Here is a 23,050-nt window from a genome sequence, read left to right as displayed (position 1 = left end):
CAAATACAATTACATCATCAGGTAAAAAAGTAGCTGCCACACAGGAGGACTGGACCACCTCTAACTGGAAAAACTACAACCTATTGATGGCATTTAAAGAAGAAAATCATAGAGTGAGATGGATTGGTGAGGAAAAAATGGGAAAAGTCAGACCTATTAATAGAATGTATTCAATCTTTTACTGTAACTCTTTTCTAATATGATTTAGGAGGATTATTTATGATATACATCTGTTTTGTTTCATTGGCACTCAGATACATATACAATACTCACTCATACCACTAGAGGCCAGTGTTGCATTATTCATTTTCATCCCTCTAGCTACAAAATCAAAGATGGATGGATGGATGGATCCATCCATCCATCCATCTTTGATTTTGTCTCATCAAACTTGCACTTTATAAATTGTATTTTTTCTGTGAGTGTGTGTGTGCGTGCGTGTGTGTGTCAGTAAATTAAAAGAAAGAATAATCAAAGCTTGAGTGTTGATATCTCATTGTTTTTCATTTGTAGACGTTCATTTTCACTGATACAGACGATAAAGTCGTGAGTTCAGAAGGTAAGCTAAAACCTCATTTTCTCACAGTTTGAAATTTACATGAGAACAAAATGTGTGAAGAGCTCATTAGGGACTTTATCTCAACCAAAGACAGCTGTTGTCAACTACACTGCTATTATTTACTATTAGAACTACAAACACTGTGTACAACGTGTCCCTGATTATTAAAATCTGACCATTAAAACTAAACAAACCACTGAGAAAAAAAACAGTTTGGCCACAAAAGAAATGTTATTATAACCAGATAATTTGTGACAGTGACAACTAAGATAACCACTTAATTTAATTTAATTTAATAATTTATTTTCCCTTACAACATGTGCATCAGGTGCATTACTCTGTTTTTAGGACACATGTAAATCCTCCACTTGTTTTTAGCTACTCATACTGTATATGTGAATTCAAACACTGTTGAAATGTGAACATTGTGCTATGGTTCAATCTTCTCAGGTTATCACTTGGTGGTGACAGACTGCCAGTCCGACCACAGTCAGACCGCTTTGTCCTGTAAGATGTCCGCTGAATACGATGGTTTCATGGCCTCCAGCAAGAGGTGAGATCGAGAACTCATCAACATCCTCAGGTCATGCAGGAAGGGAGGGATGGACTTAAAAAGTGGGAGTTTTAAAAGCAAAAAAAAACCAAGGCATTGGTCCCATGAAAATATTTGCTGTTGCTTTAAAAATGAACATTTCAATAGATTTCTTGAGCTGCATCTGTTAGTGCTCTTTATATCTGGTATAAATAGTAATCTTTTAATGTGGTCAAGCAGCATCGCTGCTGAGAGGTTCAAGTTCCATCCTAAACAAAAACAAAGAACAGTAAATCAACCACCAACTTAAACTTTAATGGGTTGGAAAAATACAAATAATCAAGTCCTGAGAAAGTCCCTCTTAACTAAATATTAGTGTAAATATTCTAATTTTTAAGCTCTGCAAATGGAACTTCATCCTATAAACAGGACTGAGCTTTTAGATAGACATAAGCTGCATTTCCATTACCCTTGGAAATGCACAAAATCTAAATAGTGCAATAAAAACTGGTAATGAAAACACCTGAATTTAGAAAAAAGACTCAAATATCGCAAAAAAGTTTTTTACGCTTTCATGAAGAGGAATTTCAGGCGTTTCGATATTGAAATGTGTCGTAAAAGTGCGACGGAAACACTTTTTTCGCAAATACACATCACAGAATATGACGTACTGTACCTGGTCACATGACCACTTCTCTCCGAGAAAACTTGGCGCGGTATGTGTGGACAGAAGAGCAGACAGGGACATTTCTTAGCATTATATTTTAAAATTATTACTGCCACATTAGACGTGACACAACAAAGGAATACAGAGTGTTATATGGAGATTCTGGGCTTTGATCTTTCTGCAGCAAAGTCTCGCGGGATGAGATTTAAAGGGATTTATGAGGTGCCAAAACAACGTTCAATGGAAACAAGTTGAAAGCGCAATTTAGAAATATTGCTTCTATTTTGTGAAAATCTGTAATGGAAACCCAGCTATAGATAGCTTAAATGCTTTACTTAAAACTATTACACTAACAAACAGTTATGATATTATGTTGAATTACTTATGGATGTAGCTTGATATCAGTAGCTGCGTTTCCATTACCCTTGGAAATGCGCAAAATCTAAATAGTGCAATAAAAACTGGTAATGGAAACACTTGAATTTAGAAAAATGGAGGAATTTCAGACGTTCCGATATTGAAATGCGTCACAGAACATGACGTACGTGGTCACATGACCACTTCTCTCTGAGAAAATATGCAGTACATGTAAACAGAAGAGGAGACCGGGACATTTATTAGCATTATATCTTTAAATTATTACTGTCACGACAGACATTAAAAATTAGGGGTACGTGTACCTTTAGGGGTCCTTGGACACATCTCAGGGGATACTCGGAAACATTTGTCAATTTAATTTCTAACATTATTAGACAAATGAGTACATGCACACAAACTCATTAATCGACAATTAATTGTGGCACAAATCCATATAAAACAATTAAAAAATGAAGTTCAAAATCTAAAATTCACAAAACATCAGAAATAGACGAAAAAAAAAAGGCTTAAATCCAAGGTTAATATTGGACCAGACACAGGAAAGTGTTCAGATGCATAACATGAACTATATGGGGTGCCAAGTGTAAAAATGTAGTATGAAAGTTGGAGCTAACACATTTTCATTATTTATTTCACTTTTCTCATATTTAGCACATTTTTCTACATTTAACACAACATTTAACCACATATATAGAGGTAAAAAAAAGCATTAAATCTAAATTTTTAAATCTAAATCTAAATGGTATATGTTATATCTAAATGTTAAATCTATATCCATCCATCCATTTTCAAACCCACTTGCTCCTGTCTCCCAGGGTCGAGGGGGTCTGCTGGTGCCAATCTCCGGCTCTCATTGGGCGCTGGGCGGGGGTACACCGTGGACAGGGCGCCAGTCCATCACAGTAAATCTATATCTAAATTTTAAATATAAATCTAAATGTTGAATGTTATATCTAAATGTTAAATCTAAATCTAAATGTTATATATCATATCTAAATGCTTAATCTTATATCTAAATGTTAAATGTTAAATCTAAATGTTGAATGTTTAATCTAAATGTTAAATGTTAAATCTAGATGTTAAATCTAAATCTAAATGTTAAATGTTAAATCGAAATCGAAATGTTAAATGTTAAATCTAGATGTTAAATTGAAATCGAAATGTTAAATGTTAAATCTAGATGTTAAATCTAAATCGAAATGTTAAATGTTAAATGTTAAATCTAAATCTAAATGTTAAATGTTAAATCGAAATCGAAATGTCAAACTTAGATGTTTTGCACAAATGCTAATTGCCCCGCCCCTTGTAACCTCAACCAATACACAAGCAGAGACACACACAGCCGATCCCACCCACCTCTTCACCCTTCACCTGCCATGCCTGCCTGGGTGATTATGGCTGGTTCTCTACGTGCGGTGGTGATCGCTGTCATCAATCAATCAATCAATCAATCTTTTATTTGTATAGCACCAAATCATAACCAATGGTATCTCAAGACACTTTACAGTAGAGCAGTCTTAAGGACGGACTCTTCATTTTATGGATACACACATATGCATATATACGTATATACACATACATATGTATCCCACACCCAACATGAATTCATCATGGCGGCAAGGAAAACCTTCTGTTAAGCAGCAGGAACCTTGTGTGGATCCCATTCCTATGATGAACAGCCATCCACGTTATGCTGTGTTGGGTGTGTGCAGAGGAAAGGGTGGAGACAGAGTTGTTGAGACTCTGTAACTCCACACTGAGGATCCCACGGACCTGCAAGACAAAAGCCAGAAGGAGTACAGGAGCAAACACACAAGGGAAGAAGCAGACATAGAGGGAGTGTTTGAGAGAGGAATGGGACCCTCTCCGGTCCCTCTCTAACCTAAATGACCCTTCACAGTCCACTCCCGCAACACAACAGTTCAATCCCTAATAGAACTAAGGGCCACTCACAATGTCACATAAATGGATAAAGGAAACATGGGATTAAAAAGGTTGGAAAACACTGGTCTAGAAAACAACTAGTTTTATTTTATTTATTTAATTTAATAATCTTTTCCACTGCTTGTACAGTGTGTATATTTAGGTAAACATGATTACATGTTAATCTGACTACATTTCATATCCTCTTTGACCATCTAATGCTATAGTTAAAACAGAAACTTTTAAGAAAACATTTAATTGTGATGTTTTTAAGAGCAGGAATCAACTGATGACCCAGAGCTGTAACTGTACTGTTATTTCCACCATCCATTACATCTGTGGTATTGGGGCATTTTTACACACCTCGGTGTCAGACCTAATGTATTTTGCACATATACAACAAACATACCCATTGTAATTCCCTTATTATTGATCAATTTCTTGGAGAAAAACCTGCTCATAAGTACAGTAACTGATAAAAAGCTGGTGTACTTTTAAGATAATGCCTCACAGCACAGATTTATCATGATAACGGAAAGGTTTTTCACTTTTACTTTTAATGTGTGCTATATAAAATGTCATATTTTTCAGAAAGTATTGCTAGTTTGATGAATGTTTAATGACTCATTGTAGAAGTCGATCAAAGCTTTTTTCCAGATAGTTCCAAACATTGAGTAAAAAGCCATTTGGATTAATTAAAAAAGGAGAGTCTATAAAGTCAGGAGGTCTGTGGTTTTTCTTTTGGGTTGTGGGTTTCAAATACATTTGATCAAAGATCTTTTCCCAACATCTTATTTTCTCCATTTTCTTTTATTCTGGGTCATTTGAGGTTGTCTATCTTTGATAGATATAGAGATTATTATTATCACCCACTCTCCTTTTTTGAAAATAAGTTTCCCATTTTGACACCACTGGCTTTTAGTTTTCTTCTCAAGAGAAAAATACCAGTTAAAACACGTGATAGAGACAGTGGACCTGCTGTAATGTTCTCTTACAGCAGGCATAGGCAACTGAAGGCCCGGGGGCCACATGTGGCCCTCGATCTAATTTTGTGCGGCCCCCAAAACAGATCCCCAAAAAATGTATTTCAAGAAGTTGGAAGGAATATAAAGTCCAACATAATACACAAAATAGCTTCCAAAACACGCAAATCGACAGCAAAATGCACAAAGTACAACAAAAACACACACAAAAATACACATAATGACTCATAAAACACAAAATGACAACAAAGACAGACACAGTTACCGCTTAAACAAACAACATTTCTACGAAAACACCAAAAGAATAAACAACAGAATACAGAATACAGAATAAAAGACAACCCCCCCCCCATATATTAATGCTCAATCATTATTCTAATGCTGACATAAATGCTGATAATGTGGCCCTCGGATCTGATACGATCACATTTTTGTGGCCCCCGCTGTGATAGTGTTGCTTATCCCTGCCTTACAGGAACCTTTGGAAGAAGGAAAATACAAATATAGAATTTGTAGTTATTTTTGTTATAGAATGTGTAATTTTTAAACTGAAACATTCTTTGAGAAGACATCCCACACGCGCTGAAAGTACATCGTGGCAACGCACGATAACACATTTGATGGACTCTCTTAAAATAACAGACCCAGTCATAAACCAGTGGGGTTGAAAATTGAGCTCTAAATACTGCATTTGCATAGTGAACTGACTTCTGATGTATTTCAGGGCTTCAGCAAACATGGAATAAACTAAGAGGAAAATTAGTGTTTTATTCACTGATCCAAACAATAAGCAACAGCAGGGTCGCTGGAAGTATATCCACACGATTAGGAGCCATATTTAAACTTTAATTTGCAACTTTTCTTTTCTCCCTCTGTTGCTGCTCAGGTGGTTTTGTCACGTGGACGATGACAACTACGTAAACCCAGAGGCTCTTCTCTCTCTGCTCTCGGCCTTCCCACAGGAGAGGGATATTTATGTGGGGAAGCCCAGTTTGGACAAACCCATCACTGCACACGAACTCCTGGAGGGCAATACCACGGTATCACATCTTATTGGTTTACCTCAACAGTGAGATAATCATTTACAGAGAACATTTGGAGAAAAACACTACATCAGACATGGGCAGCTGGCAGCCTGGGGGCCACATGCGGCCCTTGGCCTAATGTTTTACATCCCGCAAAGTAAATGTGATGTGCCATGGCAAAACCAGGAACAAGTCCGCATGAGAGAATCTGAGAAAAGGACAAATTATTTTCTGAGAAAATCCAGGTTTTTTCTTTTTTCTTTTGTGCAAAATATGTTGGTTGAAGTTATAAATAACCTTGAAATAAAGCAATGTCTGTGTTTGGCGGCATGGAATTCCATCAGCTGATTAACATACTGGCTTTTTTGGCTATACAAAAAAATGCTTTTAATATTGGTTTGGGCCAATAAGCTAAGTCCGCGTGTTCATGCCTCCGTCTAGCCACTCTTTTCCTTATATCCATCTCTTTTAAGGTTTTTATTAAGTAGTCTAGGCTGGAGTCCGGGCCGCCGCCATCTTGGATTATGTCGTCACCAGCGCGTTATCGCTGCAAGTCGCGCAAGCGAATTACGATCCGAATTACCTTGAAGCAGCTTGAACCAAAGTAAGTGTTTACAAGGAAGAGGAATTATCTAATTCGGAATTAAAAACGGAAAAAGCCAGCCAACTGATTCAGAATTAACTTTAACTTGGAATTATATTAGCGTTCTGTAAAACACATGGCTCCTTAAGCATCTATTCTGACTATAAGTCAAACAAACGCTGCTTTATGAAGTGTGTATACAGTACAGCAGCCGTAGCGTAAGTCATTAAACTACAGCAGCTGTTAGAGTCGCTCGCTGCCTCACTTCTTTGACCACAGAAATAATCCATTTAAAATGGTAATCCATTTTTTTTTCCTACTGTTGCTTCACTTTGAGTCAAATGTCTGCTCATCCGATACAAGCGGTTCCTAAAAGTGAAACTTATTCTCAACGCTCGTGCTGCGCTGCAGTTCTTATACATACTGAACAGAAATATATTAATTGTGGATGTATTGCATTAAAACGGCTTAAAACAACTATTCACAACCATTGCAGGAGGTTGCGTTGTTAAAATAATGCAAATGTCCAGCCTTTGTTTCTGTCATCTCAGCCTACCACTCTGAGGGGAAGAAAACATCTGGACCTGAAGATCGTTGTCTCCCTTTCGAGAGTGACGACTTTCCAACGGCCATAACTTCTTCAAATATGATTTGATTTCTATGTGTGTGACACCATTGGAAAGCTTCAAATCCCCAGTTTCAGGATCTGTAAATAACTCAAAACGCCCCCTGGCCGACTTGTTCCTGATTTTATCGTGGCTCGTCAGAAATGCAAAAAATGAGTCAAAAAATGCAAAATGACTCAAAGTGCACTGACTCAAAAATACATACAATGACAACAAAAACGCACAAAAGAACAAAGGTATAGATACAAAAAACACACACGAATTGAAATCAAAAACAGACAAAGGGCCTGTACTATGATGTTGGATTTTCACAACATCCCGGATTTATTTGGTGGTCCAAAATGACTTCAAATGCAGAAAATGACAAAATCAACACAGGAAACGCTGTGTTAATGTTCAGATTGGTCATTATTCTAAATGCTAACATGAATGTATTGTAAATAATGTGACCTTGGATCAGAGAATATTTTTTTCTTGACTCACACTGTGATAAAAGTTGCCCATCTCTAGATTACACACACACAGAGGTGTGTATGTGTGTGTGTCCTTCTGACATACAGGTAATGTTGACTTTGTTCCTTCCTTTGCACAGCGCTCCATCCTGTTTCCCTCGTTCTCGTTTCTCCTTGCCCTCACTAATCTCTCTCTCTTATTCCTTCAAACGTCTCCCTCCATTTCCCCTGTGTCCCATTCTGTGCTCTGATTGCACCCATTTATACTGAGAAATGGTTCTTTATTAATCGTTGCTTCCTGGCTTCATTTCTAGCCATCTCTCTTTTCCCTTTCCTCCTCTTCCTCCATTCTCACTCCAGAGAACAAAACAAAAAAAAAAAACAACGTCAGGCTCTTCTTTGTCTACTAGACTAATTTTCCAGCATTTCGCTGCCTATCTTTTTCGATTTCCTGTCAGTGTCAGGAGGCAGCCTGGAGAATGAGAGGAGGAAGGGAGCAATGGGATGGTAAGAGGAGGGGTGGAAACGTGGAGGAAGAAAATAAGAATAAGGAGAAAAAAGGAGAATAGTGTGAGAAGTTAATATAATTCAAGACATAAAGTAGAATATAAATGATTACAAAAGAAACCTTAAGATGGACAATATATCAGTGTTTCCTATTGGATGTGATGGGACTCTGAATGCTACTGAGGGAGGAGGGCGGGGCTTACTCTCACAGGCCCTCAGTCCATCAAAGGACATACACACACTGGAGGTTGACCTGAATAAAAATACACAACGTTCAAGGTAAGAAGCTGTGTTGCTGCTTTCAGTTCCTCCAAAGGGCTGCAAAAACAAATTATAAAATGAGTGAAGTAAATAAATAAGAAGGAAAACCACAAGGAGAGCACGAGTTCAAAGAGAGTGTAACTAATTAGCTCAGTAAGGGCAGCTCACTCAATACATCCCTTTGTTGCATGGCACTAAACAAAGCTCCACACGTCCTGTGGAAACAACGGGTGCAGTGGGACAATCTTTATATAATGTTTGATGATCCTTCCCACATTTTTAGTTCATTATAGACACATCTGCTAGTTCTGGGAAAAAACATTGCAAAAACTACACTCGCTTGATGTTTTCTTTGTATCTTTTACCTTGAAGATTGTGCTATACATGTTGGACGGTGAAACATAGATAGACTTGCTTTTCCAGTACATTCCACGAATCAATGTTAGTTTTCTTTTCTTCTTTGTATCTGTATTGACAGATCTGTATGTACTCGGCATAAGCAGAGTTTGTGGCGGGCAGGCAGGGGGAGCATTGCCCTCCCCTAGTGGTCAAAAGTGTTTATTACAGTTTTCCCAAATGCATTCGAAAAAAAAAAAATCTTACTATGCTCTACATAATATAGAATAATTTTAAGTGCCATAAAACGTATATATATATATATATATATATATATATATATATATATATATATATATATATATATACATATATATAGGTGTAGATTGTGTAATGCATTTATTACCTCCGCGAAGCGCAGAGCGGTGGGTTATGTTTTACCTTTTGTCTGTTTGCATTTATCTGTCAGTTAACAAAATAACTTGAAAAGCATAAACATATTTGGATGAAATTTTCAGGAAAATTGATAAATGGGACAAAGAACAGGTGATTATAATTTGGTGATGTTCTGGCTACCAAAAGAAAAAAAAAATGTATATATATATATATATATATATATATATACACAGTATATATATCCCATTAATTTCCCATCCACACTGTGGAACTTTTGAAAAATTTTGACATCATCACTGTCGATGATGTCAGGTAATGCCCCGTGCATATTATGCTGAGTCAGCTGAAGTACTATCTAATACATTTAGTTGAATCATTGTACCTTGCGTTTGTCTGTCTGTCTGTTAGCAAGATAACTTGAAAAGTTATGAACGGATTTGGATGAAATTTTTAGGAAATGTTGATAATGGGACAAGGAACAGGTGATTACATTTTGGTGATGTTCTGGATTTCCAAAAATAAGAAAATACCACTACCACAAAATGGGTAGATGTGAGCTGTGCCTGAGCCTGCTCCTTTAAGCGCGATAGATTATGGATAATGTAGTAGTGGTAGGGTAGTGCATTATGTGTATGTCCCACCCTGTACTCATGCTGTACTCTTTACCTGTTTGTGACAAATCTTAAAAAGAATAAATGTGGCACCATTTAAATACAATAGTGCACTGTGGTTTAATAAATCACTGCGCTGTTCGAGTGCTTTTCTAGTTGTAGTTGTATTGACATTTTCAGTGAAATAGTTCCAAACTTTTGAGACTTTGGGTTGGTTCTTCTTCTGTTGCACAATTTTTCTTCACAATGTAAATGGTGAAGTTACACCACACCCAGCAGCTCATGTATGGGACTGCAGCAAAAATGAAGCAGAAGCCTAATTTTATCATTAATTTACAACATTAAACAATGCGTTGGCGCACATTTTTGGAGTCATTATTATCAATTATGTTACTAATCATTTTTGCATTATTGTATATGTTACACACATTGTGGTTGGCGCGAATCTCATGACGGTCTATATATTTCATTCTATTTTTTACTTTGCCCCACCTTGGCAAGAATCTCAAACTCCGCCCATGTTACTCAGTGCATTGTGGTTTCATGTTTCTAAATGTGCGTGTTGATGGTGTGTTTCAGAGGGAAGTGCGGTTCTGGTTTGCTACAGGAGGAGCAGGCTTCTGTCTGAGCCGAGGATTAGCTGAAAAGATGGCTCCATGGGCCAGGTATGTGCAACGTCTGCCAAATTTACTACATAGGAAACCAGATTCTTCTCAGTCTAAGCCAGAGATGGGCAACTGTTAACACAGTCAGGGGCCACAGAAATGTGATTGTTTGATTCAAGGGCCACATTATTAACATTCATGTAATCATTTATAATAATAATCACCTGGAATAATGACCAATTTGAACATTAATAGAGAAAAGTCATTTTGTGTGTTTTTTTCATGTCCTTTTGAGTGTTTTTTGTTGTCTTTTTTGAAGTCAGTTTTGTGTATTTATGTTGTCATTTTGGGCTTCCATTGTCTTTTGGGTTTTTTGAGTCATTTTGTATTTAGTTTTACTTTTTTGTGTTTTTTGAGTCATTTTTGTGTATTTATGTTTTCATTTTCAGTTTTTTGTTGTAATTTGGGTTTTTAGAGTCATTGTGTATTTTTGTTTTCCCTGTTGTATATTTTCTGTCATTTTGTGTGTTTTTGGAGTCATTTTTGTGTAGTTTGTTCTCCTTCGTTGTGTTTTTGGAGTCAAAACCAAGAAGAAACTGTGACAACTTGAACAAAAATATCCATCTCTCAAATAAAAGCAAGTAAATGCTTGAACCTGAGTTACAAAAAATGTCACTAAATGAAGTGTTCATTGATTATCACTTTTAAACAGTTATAGCTCTGGATGAGCAGTGGATGGCGGCTGTTGAAAACAGGCTTTGAGTGACTTCATGTGGTGCTGATATCTTGGCCAGCTCTCTTTGTTTGAACATAATTTAAATGTTAATGGGAAAACCAATTTAAATAAAGATTTATTAATAATGATGACAAAATGCAGGAGGTGAACCTGTCATTGTGTTCATATGTTTAGTTGGTTATTGCAGTTGCTTGGATGCCTTTAGAAACACCATGATTAAATTGGATGTCAGAACTACTTAGATTAAGCGTTTTATTTGACTCTCCAATGTAAGACTGCATGTGAAAGAATTACCCACCAGCATTAATTTGATTAGAAGGCTCAAAGTGATGAATCACCAATCTCCTCATAAATTTGAGGTTGCTGAAAGTTTGTGACAACGTTGCCCACAAAGAGCTGAGACTAATAGTTGCCGGGGGCAGGCTGGTGAGGAATCAATCTAAGTTATGGTGTTATTTGGAAAAGGTCAGCTTTAAAGCTTGCACAATACTCAGTAATTGGATAAAATATGCGAAAATATAAGTAAAATATCTTTAGGACAAAAGTTTTGAAGGGTTGAAATGAGCTGATGAGTCACTTCTAGTTTCTGACCACATAGACTGTGCGTGTGGCAGACATGCCTGCAGCGTTATGCAGTGTGTGGGTGTTTTTTCAGTGGATCTCGCTTCGAAGAGACATCGGCAGTGATTCGTCTCCCTGATGACTGCACAGTGGGCTTCATCGTGGAAAAGAGGCTGGGCATCTCCATGGTCCACTGTTCTTTATTCCATTCCCACTTGGAGAACCTGCTGCTCATCAACCACAGGAGCATCAGTCAACAGGTGGCAACACACACCTCTCCACACACACATACGTTCATGAAGATGTAGTCTTTATTAATGTGTTCACTGCAGGTGACTCTGAGCTATGGGATGTTTGAGAACAAGATGAACAGCATTGAGGTGAAAGGAGGCTTCTCTAAGGAAGATGACCCGTCAAGGTTGGTCTTTCTCCCATTAGATTGTTCAATGGGTCATGTATGAGCAACATGCCATCTTTCACTTCCACATGCTTATCACATTTTATGTCTGGGGACCCTTTAGTTTAACACTAGGTGATGTGCATGTTGTGTGGAGTTCTTTTTCACACATTGTGTGTGTGTGTGTGTGTGTGTTTAAGAAAAAGCTGAGTCCTTATGTACATTGAACTGTGTGTTTATACTCAAAGGACTCATAATATGCACTAAAGCATTGGATAAAGCTATGCAGTGTGTACTTAAATGAAAAGCTTTGCCTATCAAGATATAAGAACTGGCGTCCATGAAGCAATTATTACAATAAAATGCACCAATAAAAGAAGAGAACTCAGATCACAACCCTCCCCTTTGCCAGATACTGTCAGTTATCAGGATCAATGATCCTGATCATAGTACATAGTACATGATCATTGACACTTTTATATCCACATTAATTACAATACAGTAGGACCAGATGTATGGGCAGCCCTGTTACAGATGAAACTCACACAGGATCAGTCAATTATGATTTGAATTTTGAGAAATTTCCCTAAAGATGAGATTTTTCTAAAATCAGTACATCAATCCCTCCAAAATGTAATGGAAACTTCCCTATGGTCTGTCTTTGCTTAAAACTTTTTCAAAATCTTACTTTTGACGTAATCCTGCAAACAAACAAACAAACGGTAGTGAAAATATTTCCTTCTTAACAAAGGTAACAAACATACTTTAGATGTTGAGTACATGAATACCGGTACTGTCGTAATGTGCAATTTAGACTTTTAAAGAAAAGATCATTCCTATGACAATGACGGCTACAAATGGCAGTAAATAGCATTTCATTGACGTGAGGATTATGAGATGGTCCTTGATAAACTTTTTCCTCTGTAAGCTGTCCCTAGATCCAAACATTTTGAGAACCCCTGCAATGAACAAATACACTTGGGACAACTCTTCCATGAGAATCGTATCCAGGATTTTTACTGTTCATGTGAATAAAAGGGTGGATGGGGCTTAATAATCAACCAGAAAATAAATATATATATATATTTGCCAACCCCTACCACTATATGTGTTTATTGTCAATGAACACAAGTTTGTACATATTACCAATATTTGTTGGCAATACTTGTAGGGAATTGACAGCATTACGTTTTGTTTTTGTGGATTTAACAAACATTTTGGGTCAAAGTTAGACATTGTGCCAGACAAGATTTGAACTAGGTTCCACTTGCTCGAAGGGAGGTAGAAGCAGTCTCTGATCACACTGAGGTAAAGATAAACATTTCCACTAAAAGTGTAATTTAAAGAAGATTGTAGCAACATTTTAAGTTACAAATTGTGGCTGTAGCTGCAGGATTAAAGCTTTAACAGCAGTTTTCCTCAAACTTTATCAGCTGTCTCACTCTAGCACACTTAATCAAGCACTCTAAGGCTTGCAAAAGGAGGCTAATTTGCATAAAACCTTAAATTACATTAAATGTGCATTTTGAAAATTAGATAGTATCATTGTCACTAAGCAGCAGAACATTTGAATGGTGTAAATCAGATAAGATCTGATAAACAGGGTCACTTTTAAAAAAAAAAGTACATAGCTTTGTTGTTTAGAAAATAGACAACATTTTGGTGCAAAATTTGTGTCTCTGAGTTAAATATTTCCAAATATATAGCAGTTTACAGTAAAAGCATAAAATCCTATTATAACTTTAAAAGCAATTTACAAGTTAGTTGGCAGCATTTTGACATTTGAATGGTGTAGATCGGTAATCGCAAGTCAAAATATGGTCGAGAAGAATAAGAAATAATTTGGAACTTCACATTCCCACAAATACTCACACTTATTTGCTTGTAGAAAAGCTTTCTATGCATAAAAATAAAATACATCAATGTTCCAATGTTTTGGAGAGTGGGGGAGATGCTGTTTAACATCAACTGTGCATTCAGTTGGTGAGGGTCATACTCTTTATATCAGGGGTCACAAACTCAGTCCCATTGTGCATGTTTAGCTCTCACCCTACTCTTAAAACCTGATTTCACGCTCATCCCTGTGTGGAGCTTTATCACATATGTTTCAATCTATGGCTGAGTTAAAGCTGCAATATGTAAGTTTGTTTTGGTGTTATTTGGTCAAATAACCATGATTATCATTGAGCATATTGTAATCCAAAGTGTTCTGAGTGGACAGTGAATCTCTTCTCCTTCTCCTGGCTGTAGATGAGCTTTAGAAATGCAGGAGCATGACGCTGAACTTCAGCCAATCAGAGATCTTTTCACCAACAGGGCGAACCCATGACCTGTTTTAAGCATTACTATTGGCTGCTCGTAGAAAGTTTAGGCACATTCACGATATGAGACTAGGGATAGTCCCGTGGCATTTTATTCCAGCAGAAGTCTCTAGCGTGGGTTTTGTCTCAGAGGTCACACGGCAAAGCAAAAGGAAGACTGAGTTGGAGAAGCAACAAAATAAAGGCACAAACGTGTTCAGGAGGAACAGACTCTGGTGAGGTCCCTCTGACTCGGAGTATGCGGCAGATTGCGAGCGCTCCGCTTTCAGTCCGTGCGCAGTCTGCCCCGAGTCAGACAGATAGTGTTAACAGACAGGATAAATAGCTTGTAAGAGGTGAAGAGAACTGACACAATTCATTTGCACTCTGGATGTGGAGTTGTGTGTCTGCTCTGATCAGCTGGGATCGGCAGCAGCTACTTGTGTGTGTGGAACGGCTGTGACTTTGAGCCTCTTACCCCCAGTTTCCACTGGATGCGGCCCCGCTGCGTTACGTCACCGCCACGTCACCGGAGCTGATAGGGTTCCACTTCAGTCTATGTGTTAATTTCCACCAGGTTCGCTGCGGTGCGTGTCTGCTACTTCCCAGATGCCGTAGTCCGGTGCCCTCCGCCAGACATACGCAGGACTTCTATTTCTGACGGACACCGGAGCACGACGCATCAATCAGCTCAGAGCAAATTAAGCTAAAAGGAAAATAAGCACGTACTCCGCAATAAAATATCGGGTTACTTTTCAAAATAAAATACTTCAGATTATATTTCAAGTAAATACATCACCAAAACGTCATAATGTGTAAAAACAAATTCACATCCACTATATTGATTCCTCTCATACTGTAACTGCACTGGAAACTGCAGCAACTTTGATTTAGTTCATGTTTTACTGGTGCAGTTTTATCTCTTCTCTGTTGGCTGTTGCTAAAAAATGTGTCTATGACAAATCCAGAGAGTCCAACCTTCTTGTACTCCTTCGTTAGGAACACTGACCTGTTTATCTGTTTATTGTTGCGTTTAGAACACATATATTTAACCGCGTTCTCGCCCGATTATGTAAATATCGTGAGAACTGCTCTGTCTCGTGACGTCACAGTCGTTCAACCGGAGCGCACCACGGCGCACTCAAAACGCAACCGGTGTGAATTACCGGACGGCGGACAGCGGTGAAATACCAGATCGGTGCCGTGGCCCAGCGGAGACGTATCCAGTGGAAACCCCAGGTTACTGTCCTCACAGCAGCGAGTGATATGTGCTTTCATGTCTCTAAAACATCAGAAAACTCTCCAATAACACAAGATAAAGTCCCTACATTTGGTACTAGTCTCTATGTAAAAATACACCTCACGATTCAACAAACTGCAGCTTTAAGCAAGAATATATCAAAAACCTGTAGGACTGCAGCCCTTCACAAACTAAGTTTGGTTGTCCGGAACTAAGTTATTTTATATGTACAAAAATCCAAATCCTATGAAGTATTTTATCTTCATGTCCTTCTCCCATCCACAGGTTTCGGTCGGTTCACTGCATGCTGTTCCCCTTTACCAGCTGGTGTCCATGAGTACAACAGACGACTGAGGGCATGCAAAACTGGATGAAGAACTGAATATTTGGGATGCAGGAGAAAATGGAGCTTGAGCCTATTTACACACAGGGACACTTGTTAAGAACATGCATGTTAAAAAAAAACAACTGTATATGAAAAAGCAGAGTCTTCTGTGTTGTATGACGAGGCTGTGACAGTCTTTTCTCTGAAAGCTTAAAATTGTTTTAATTTGTTTACAAGGGAGTTTTTCTAATGCAGCAATCAAGATATTTTTCTTTTAAAGTTTACATTCATTTGCATTGTTTTTATATTCTATTAAAAAACAATTAAGAATTATGTTTCACACCATGCAATTTCAGAAAGTGAAAAATCATTCATTTTACTGTGAATATTACCCTGAATAAATTCTTGGAGCGTGTCAAGTGCCAAAATCAATATCTATTGTTAAATAAGCTTGTTTTTATTGAGCTTTGTTGCTTTAAATACCAAACTATTTTTTAATTGTTAAATTGTTAAGAAATATGGTTTGAAAAGCCTCATCTGAAATCATTCTGTATTTCTATCATAGCAATTGCATAAGTGTGGTGAGGATTATTTATATTTAGAGACCGCATGCCAATATATAATATCAGTGCAAATCAAATCTCCAAAAATGTGGCTTGTCGTGATTGCAGCCAGGCTTTTTTAAATTTAATTAAATTTTTTTTATAATTGTGGCATGTTCATACTATACTAACAATATTTCTTGTTGACTAAAACAAATCAATTTAGACACAACCTCTATGATGGCAAAATATTAATTAATCAAATATTAATGTAACATTTATTACATCAGTTATTAAATGTACACAATAGTTAAACACTGCTAAACATCAAAGTATCTCATCAGTGATGAATCAAAGGAAGAAAATCACTCTGGAAAGAAACTTCAATTAATATGTGTTGTTTCAAAGCCTTTGTATAGATTCAAGCACTGAATAACAAACATTTGGACAATAAACAGTCCAACAGTAGTAATATTAATGATTAATTTGATCAATAATCACATTGAACAAGCTCAATATATAAAAAGCAACAGAATAAACATTATTCAAATAATAATTCAGACAAGATTATCAGGGCTCATGTTTAACATCAACCACTAATCATGTAGAGATGGAAAAAGCGAGACCATCTATTTCTAATTACAAAGCTTCGACTACAAACAGAAAAGCCACATAACCATTAAAGAGTAACTATACTGAAAATGTTTATAACCAGAAAAGTATTTATTGTATTACTAATAAACAAAATATGTGCACCTTAAAAAAAAAAAAAAACACACACATTGAAATGACTTTTTAGAACAATTTTCTACCCTGGGACATCCTCAGGACATATGGGCTCTCCTTTGCCTGACCTTGTTGAGAAAATTGGACCAATACCATTGAGAGTCCAGCTGATAAATTCCATGATTTAGATTTAGGATCAGGATGCAGAGAGATGCTATTAGATTATGATTATGGTTTGAAGTGGTCCTCCTATACCACCGAAATTCAGCCAACATCTAGCTAACTCTGACTTAGTGTCGTTAATTGGCTTAGAGACGCAAAATAAATGTTGCTGCTGGGTTTTTCTCTTGTTGCAACCATTGGCTTTACACTCCGCCATTGTTCAGTAACTGTAGACCAACAGAACATTGTTGCCTAGCAACAGCTAACAGGAATCAACGAAAGTGCGTCATATCCTGATCAAAATGGCAACTCTCCATTATTTATGCCGCAAGGTGTAAAATTGTTCTACAAAGTTCTTCTAATGTGTTTTTTTTTTTTTTTTTTTTAAACAAAAAGGTGCACATATTTTGTTTATTAGTGGCACATTAAACACTTTTTTTGTTATACACATTTTCACTACAGGTACCCTTTGACAAATATGATCACGGTAGATTTAAGACCATCTTCTCTATTGCTGAATCACATTTGCCCTGATACAATTACATTGATCCCAATCAACGATGACACTAACATTAGCTTCAAAAGCTGTGCGGCCTATGCTAACCTAACATCCAGTGAAGCACACAGGCTAACAGTGTTGTTATTGTTGTGGGTGTATTTTTCATATGCCAGGGCTTTCAAGTGTTGAGCTTGAGACACACGCAATTCAATGAATTCACATGCCACACATGACATTTCTCACTCTTAGAACTGATAAAACACACCACACATTAGTAACAGACTATGAAAAAAATTAGTAATCTATGATTGGTTGAGGCAAAGGCGGACTGATCTGCTTGAATCAGCACTTTGTCAACCAATCAGATGAGTGCAGTGGTGCGTTTAGCAAGACGCACTGAGCATTGTAGAGCTCAACGAGAGCTTGGAACGGCTAACTACACATTATATCAAAAAGTAACATATTGCTACTTATCAGCCAATCAGAAAATAGCCCTTCTGTATCCAGGTGATCTGACCTCAACACATTACTGAGAAGGAGGATGTGCCTACGGGAGTGCCCCATTTATGACTATAGTAAGCAGAGCTGCCCCTCTCTGAAAGCAGAATGTGCTGTGCATAGGACCTCATCATCTATGGGGGGCCACATTTTGCATGGGGGGGATATGCACAATGGATGCGCAGCGCCCATACACGCTACTGGTAGGTGTACGTAGAGGAGAATCAACTCTCACGGAAGGAGAGAAAAGAGAGCTGTAATGTGACTGCGGATGCATCTCTGCAATGACTGATAGCAGTCGACGTCTGACCAATCAGAGCACAAGGTGTTTTATTTTGAAAATAAACCAGACATTTTATCTGTCTGTTCATTCCTTCCTGTCCCACACAAGCTTATTTTTTCTGAATTCATGCATCGTTGGTCCAGCGTCCAGCAAAAATAGAAGGTCTGCGTATCTGTTGCAGAGGGCGCCGTTATGAAAAAGTAGTTATGCACCTGTGACAGACCACATACGCATGTGGTGGAAATTGACACATTCACTTTAATGGATGAATGCAATACAAATACAAATTAATCTGGACAAACAATGCAAGGTTGCCTGAAAAGTTTTGATCCTTGCTGACACAAACAACCTGGCGAAACCTGGCGGGAAAAGTACAAAAACGTAATATTTTTCTCACGTGGCTCATCACTGACCTTCTTTTAAGTAACCATACATATTACTGTAATCGCAGAGACAGAATCTGAGGCAGAGCTGCTTGTGCACCACCACGACCTCCAGCAGTGTGACTCTTTGGTGGCTGGGGTTGCCAGATTTGGTGTTTTCCCCCCTACATAATTAAAGCACGTAAACAGCATGTTTTAGCCGGGTTTTCATCTGAAAGGCTCTATAGACATCTGGAACTCTGCTCAACAAAGTTCAGAGCATCAGAATGAACTCGCTCGCAATAACGTTCATCAGGCAGAAATGTCGTACGTTCAGCCAAAATATGAATGAGTTCAAGTTTTACCACAAAATACACCAAATTGAAATACTTTGACTAAAATGTCACAAGAATCAGTTGACAACACTACTACATACTTAAATACTAGGCTATTGCTGTTTTTTCAAATGTCTGCATATGTTGTCAGAGATTAACACTACATATAGTGCAATATTTTTGCGACAACTATGCATGACGTGCCGCAATCAACTGATTGAGGTATTGTAAAGCACTTTGGTCTACATTGTTTCACAGTGTGAAAACATGCCGGATCGTTAATGCACTCATTTCTAAGAGTTTAATTTTACTGAACATAAGATAAAACAAAGTTGAGTTTAATTAATTTGATTTACCTTAGTCACAGCTGTGATAATTAAAACTGAAAAGCTTTACAGATGTTCAACAACAGGAAATATTCTCAGTTTTAAGGAACTTTTTGGATGTTGACTTGTAAATATATATGAAGACAGAGTGAAACCTCACATCCCTAATAGCTCATCCAGTCCTTCTGTCTTCCACTTACCTCTCCATCTTCATTCCACTTGTCCTATTTACCTGCATCTTCCTCCACCTCTGCATCCTTAGTGTCTACCTCCACTCTCCTCAATAAAGCACAAAATATTGCCCTCATTTCCTGGGATTTGATGCAATCTATTTATTTGCTTAAAATGCATCAAAACAGCAATAAACCTGTCTGAAAGCGGTAGACAAGCACTGCTGTGTCTGAAACCTCGTGCCCTGATGAGTAACCTCCATTACTCCTTTTGCATGAAACCTCTCATTAGCCAGCCCAGGTTAGGCTCAGAATATCAATATGAAACAATCAAATGTTAGGATAGGAATAAAGAGCCTGAGGCCGTGTGATGATAACCTACTGGGAGATGACACTGCTCTGACAGACACACAGAGGTTTCCTGTTTGCTGTCAACAGAAAAAGAAAAGAAATACAGAAATATTTATTTAGGGCTATGGGGAAAACATTTCGTGAGGTGAATTAGAAATTGATTGAATAAGAGTAGAGATGAATGCTGCCAGTATTATGGTCAGGGTAAAGGTGCAATAAAACAGTCCCACTATAATGCTAATTTGTATTCATCAAAAACGACAATGGTAATTTTTTTTTTTTTTTTTTAATTGATGCGCAATTAATAAAACAATCAACAAGGAAAAGTAAATAATTTAGAGGTTTCATACATTTTTACATCATGGCTCTACCTCCATCCATTCATTTTACAACCTGTTTGCATTATATCGTACTTTTGAACAGAGACGTTGCTCCTCTGCTGAGTCATGTTTGGATTACTCGCAGTACAGACAGATTGTGCTGTATTCACAGTGCCAACAAAAACCAGTCTCTGCTCAAGGTCTCATACCAAAGCTCTGATAAGCAGAGCTCTGTAGAAGCAGTAATTTTCCATCAAAATCTTTCCTCCCTTCACACCCTCCCATTCCTCTTCATCAGCTAGGAGGGTCATTGTATTTATCCTTTGCTCTTTTCTTTATTAAATATGTTTTTTTAAATACATTCCCGTCTCAGCGTGGACTTCATCAATGCAGAGCAACTGTTGTGGGTCTAAATCAGAGGACAGCTGAAATGTCGTCGTTACAAACTGTATGTCATACAGTTCATGAGAACAGAGAGGTTTGCTCTCAGCAACAACAAAATGACCTCAGCACAAATCTGATGAATGTACTTTGCAAACTCAAAATAGCCAGTTGAGTTTAGGGCTGGCAAGGAAAAGAAATTCAAGGTTAAAGGCACAATACACAATTTTCATTATCGACAGATTAATAATAAAATTAAAAATACATTTGACAGGCTGGTTCCAGCAGATTTTTGTTCAACAACTGAAAAGTTTTTTATGACACCCAAAAGGTATACAAAATAATATAAGAACTCAGCACTAGCTAATTGCTAGTTTGGCAGCTATCAATAAAGTTTGATGCTAAAAAAACAAGAAGAAAAAGGAAGGTAAAACTGGGCTAGCCTTTAGCTTACCTTCTCTTTTTCATAGCCTAGTAATAAAAAACAGACAACCTTGATTAATGTGTCTTAATTTGTCAATTGGTCAAATAGTTAATAACTTATGATGTACCTTGGACATTTTTGTAGGTTTCCATGTGGAGGAAGCCTAGCTTGTCAATGAGGATGAAATTCATATTCAGGTGTTGTCCCCCTTGTGCTTTTATCTGTGTCTTTGGTACAGTAGATTTATTGCGTCTCCTGACAGTAAACAGGTCTAAGAGTGGTGGCACAGGACCAGGTCATTTTCAGGCCCAGTGTTATATTATCCCTAAGAGAGCTGGCTCTCATCTCCTCTATCCAACCAGATAAATTGATGGGGCCTTGTAAAACAGAAGAAGTACTAAGAATTAACAAAATAAAGGCAAGGCAAGGCAAGGCAAATTTATTTGTATAGCGCATTTCATACACAAGGCAACTCAATGTGCTTTACATGATTAAACATTCAATTGTTTAAAATCAATAAGAACATTTAAAATCATCAGTAAAAACAATTAAAATCATCAACAAACACATTACATCAACAACATGACCAAAAATCTCTCTCTCAATCATACGCAGTAGAGAAAAAAAGTGCCTTTAACTTTGTTTTAAAAATGTTCACATTGGATGCTGACTTCAGCTCTGCTGCAGTTTGTTCCACTTCTTTGCAGCATAACAACTAAAAGCAGCATCACCATGTTTACTGTTATAAAGGTGGAGGCATGTTGACAGTCTGTAGGTGGAGCTCTGAGCACAGATGCAAATATGTAGAAAACAAAGAGTTGACATGGACTAGCCAACACAACCACTTACTAAACGTGTCTGCACAAACAGAACATTAGTACTGTAGCAAGTGTTGAGATATCACATTTTCTGATTATACAAAGAATACATTAACAGCAGGTGTAGCAATCCATACATTATATGTACAGTACCAGCCATTAGACGTTTTAGTAATGTAATTAATGTAATGTAATTAATACCATAATCCAAGGCTATTCGAAAATAATTTTAATTGGTCAGATTTTAAAACCAACAACTCAAGTTGGCCCAAGACAGTTTCCCTGGTAATTAGGCTATTAAGTAATGATAAACCCAGGTAAATATTTAGATTTAAACATAATTTGTACAACTTTTTTTTAAAGAGTCTTTTTTGTAGTGATGCATAATATTTATTGGTGAATCACTTATTGGCTGATGATGGTATGCATATACATAAATAAACTTTAAAAAAACGGTCCTCATGCCCTCCCACGATGGTACCTGTGTCTTCCTCAGGCTCGGCTCCTTTACAAGAGGAGCTCCTTTACAAGAGGTAGTGTTGTGTTCAAGACCACACTATCCGAGACCAAGATTTGCCCGAGACCAAGACTTGCCCGAGACCAGAATGCACCGAGACCAAGACAAGACCAAGACTTTCGGGAGCCGAGACCAAGTCAAGACCAAGACCGAGACAAGCCAAGACCGAGACCGAGACCATAAACATTTTTTTTTTCCAATTTAAAAAAATCTATAAATAAATAAAATTATGGCAAGGTTCAACAGTTAAATAAGATTCTCTCTTTAATTTTAGTTTATTTTAAATACATTTGACGGACAAAAAAAGTGCCTGCAAAAAATTAACTAAAATAT

At 37.4% G+C, this 23,050-nt stretch overlaps 1 protein-coding gene across 1 annotated transcript in view; it reads left to right on the top strand.

Annotated features, from left to right (window-relative positions):
* The window catches only part of mfng (MFNG O-fucosylpeptide 3-beta-N-acetylglucosaminyltransferase), a 31,007-nt gene extending 14,674 nt beyond the window's left edge, over positions 1 to 16,333 (top strand). The window contains exons 2-8 of the mRNA XM_028444307.1: positions 514 to 559; positions 1,010 to 1,112; positions 5,929 to 6,082; positions 10,419 to 10,504; positions 11,836 to 12,001; positions 12,074 to 12,159; positions 15,964 to 16,333. Of these exons, the coding sequence (XP_028300108.1) occupies positions 514 to 559; positions 1,010 to 1,112; positions 5,929 to 6,082; positions 10,419 to 10,504; positions 11,836 to 12,001; positions 12,074 to 12,159; positions 15,964 to 16,015 (693 nt within the window). The 3' untranslated portion in view covers positions 16,016 to 16,333. The remainder of the gene's footprint in view (positions 1 to 513; positions 560 to 1,009; positions 1,113 to 5,928; positions 6,083 to 10,418; positions 10,505 to 11,835; positions 12,002 to 12,073; positions 12,160 to 15,963) is intronic.
* Positions 16,334 to 23,050: the final 6,717 nt, after the last annotated feature.

Source organism: Gouania willdenowi, chromosome 1, assembly GCF_900634775.1.
Source record: "Gouania willdenowi chromosome 1, fGouWil2.1, whole genome shotgun sequence".
In the NCBI taxonomy this organism is placed as follows: domain Eukaryota; kingdom Metazoa; phylum Chordata; class Actinopteri; order Blenniiformes; family Gobiesocidae; genus Gouania; species Gouania willdenowi.
This window is presented reverse-complemented; position numbering and strand designations above follow the sequence as displayed.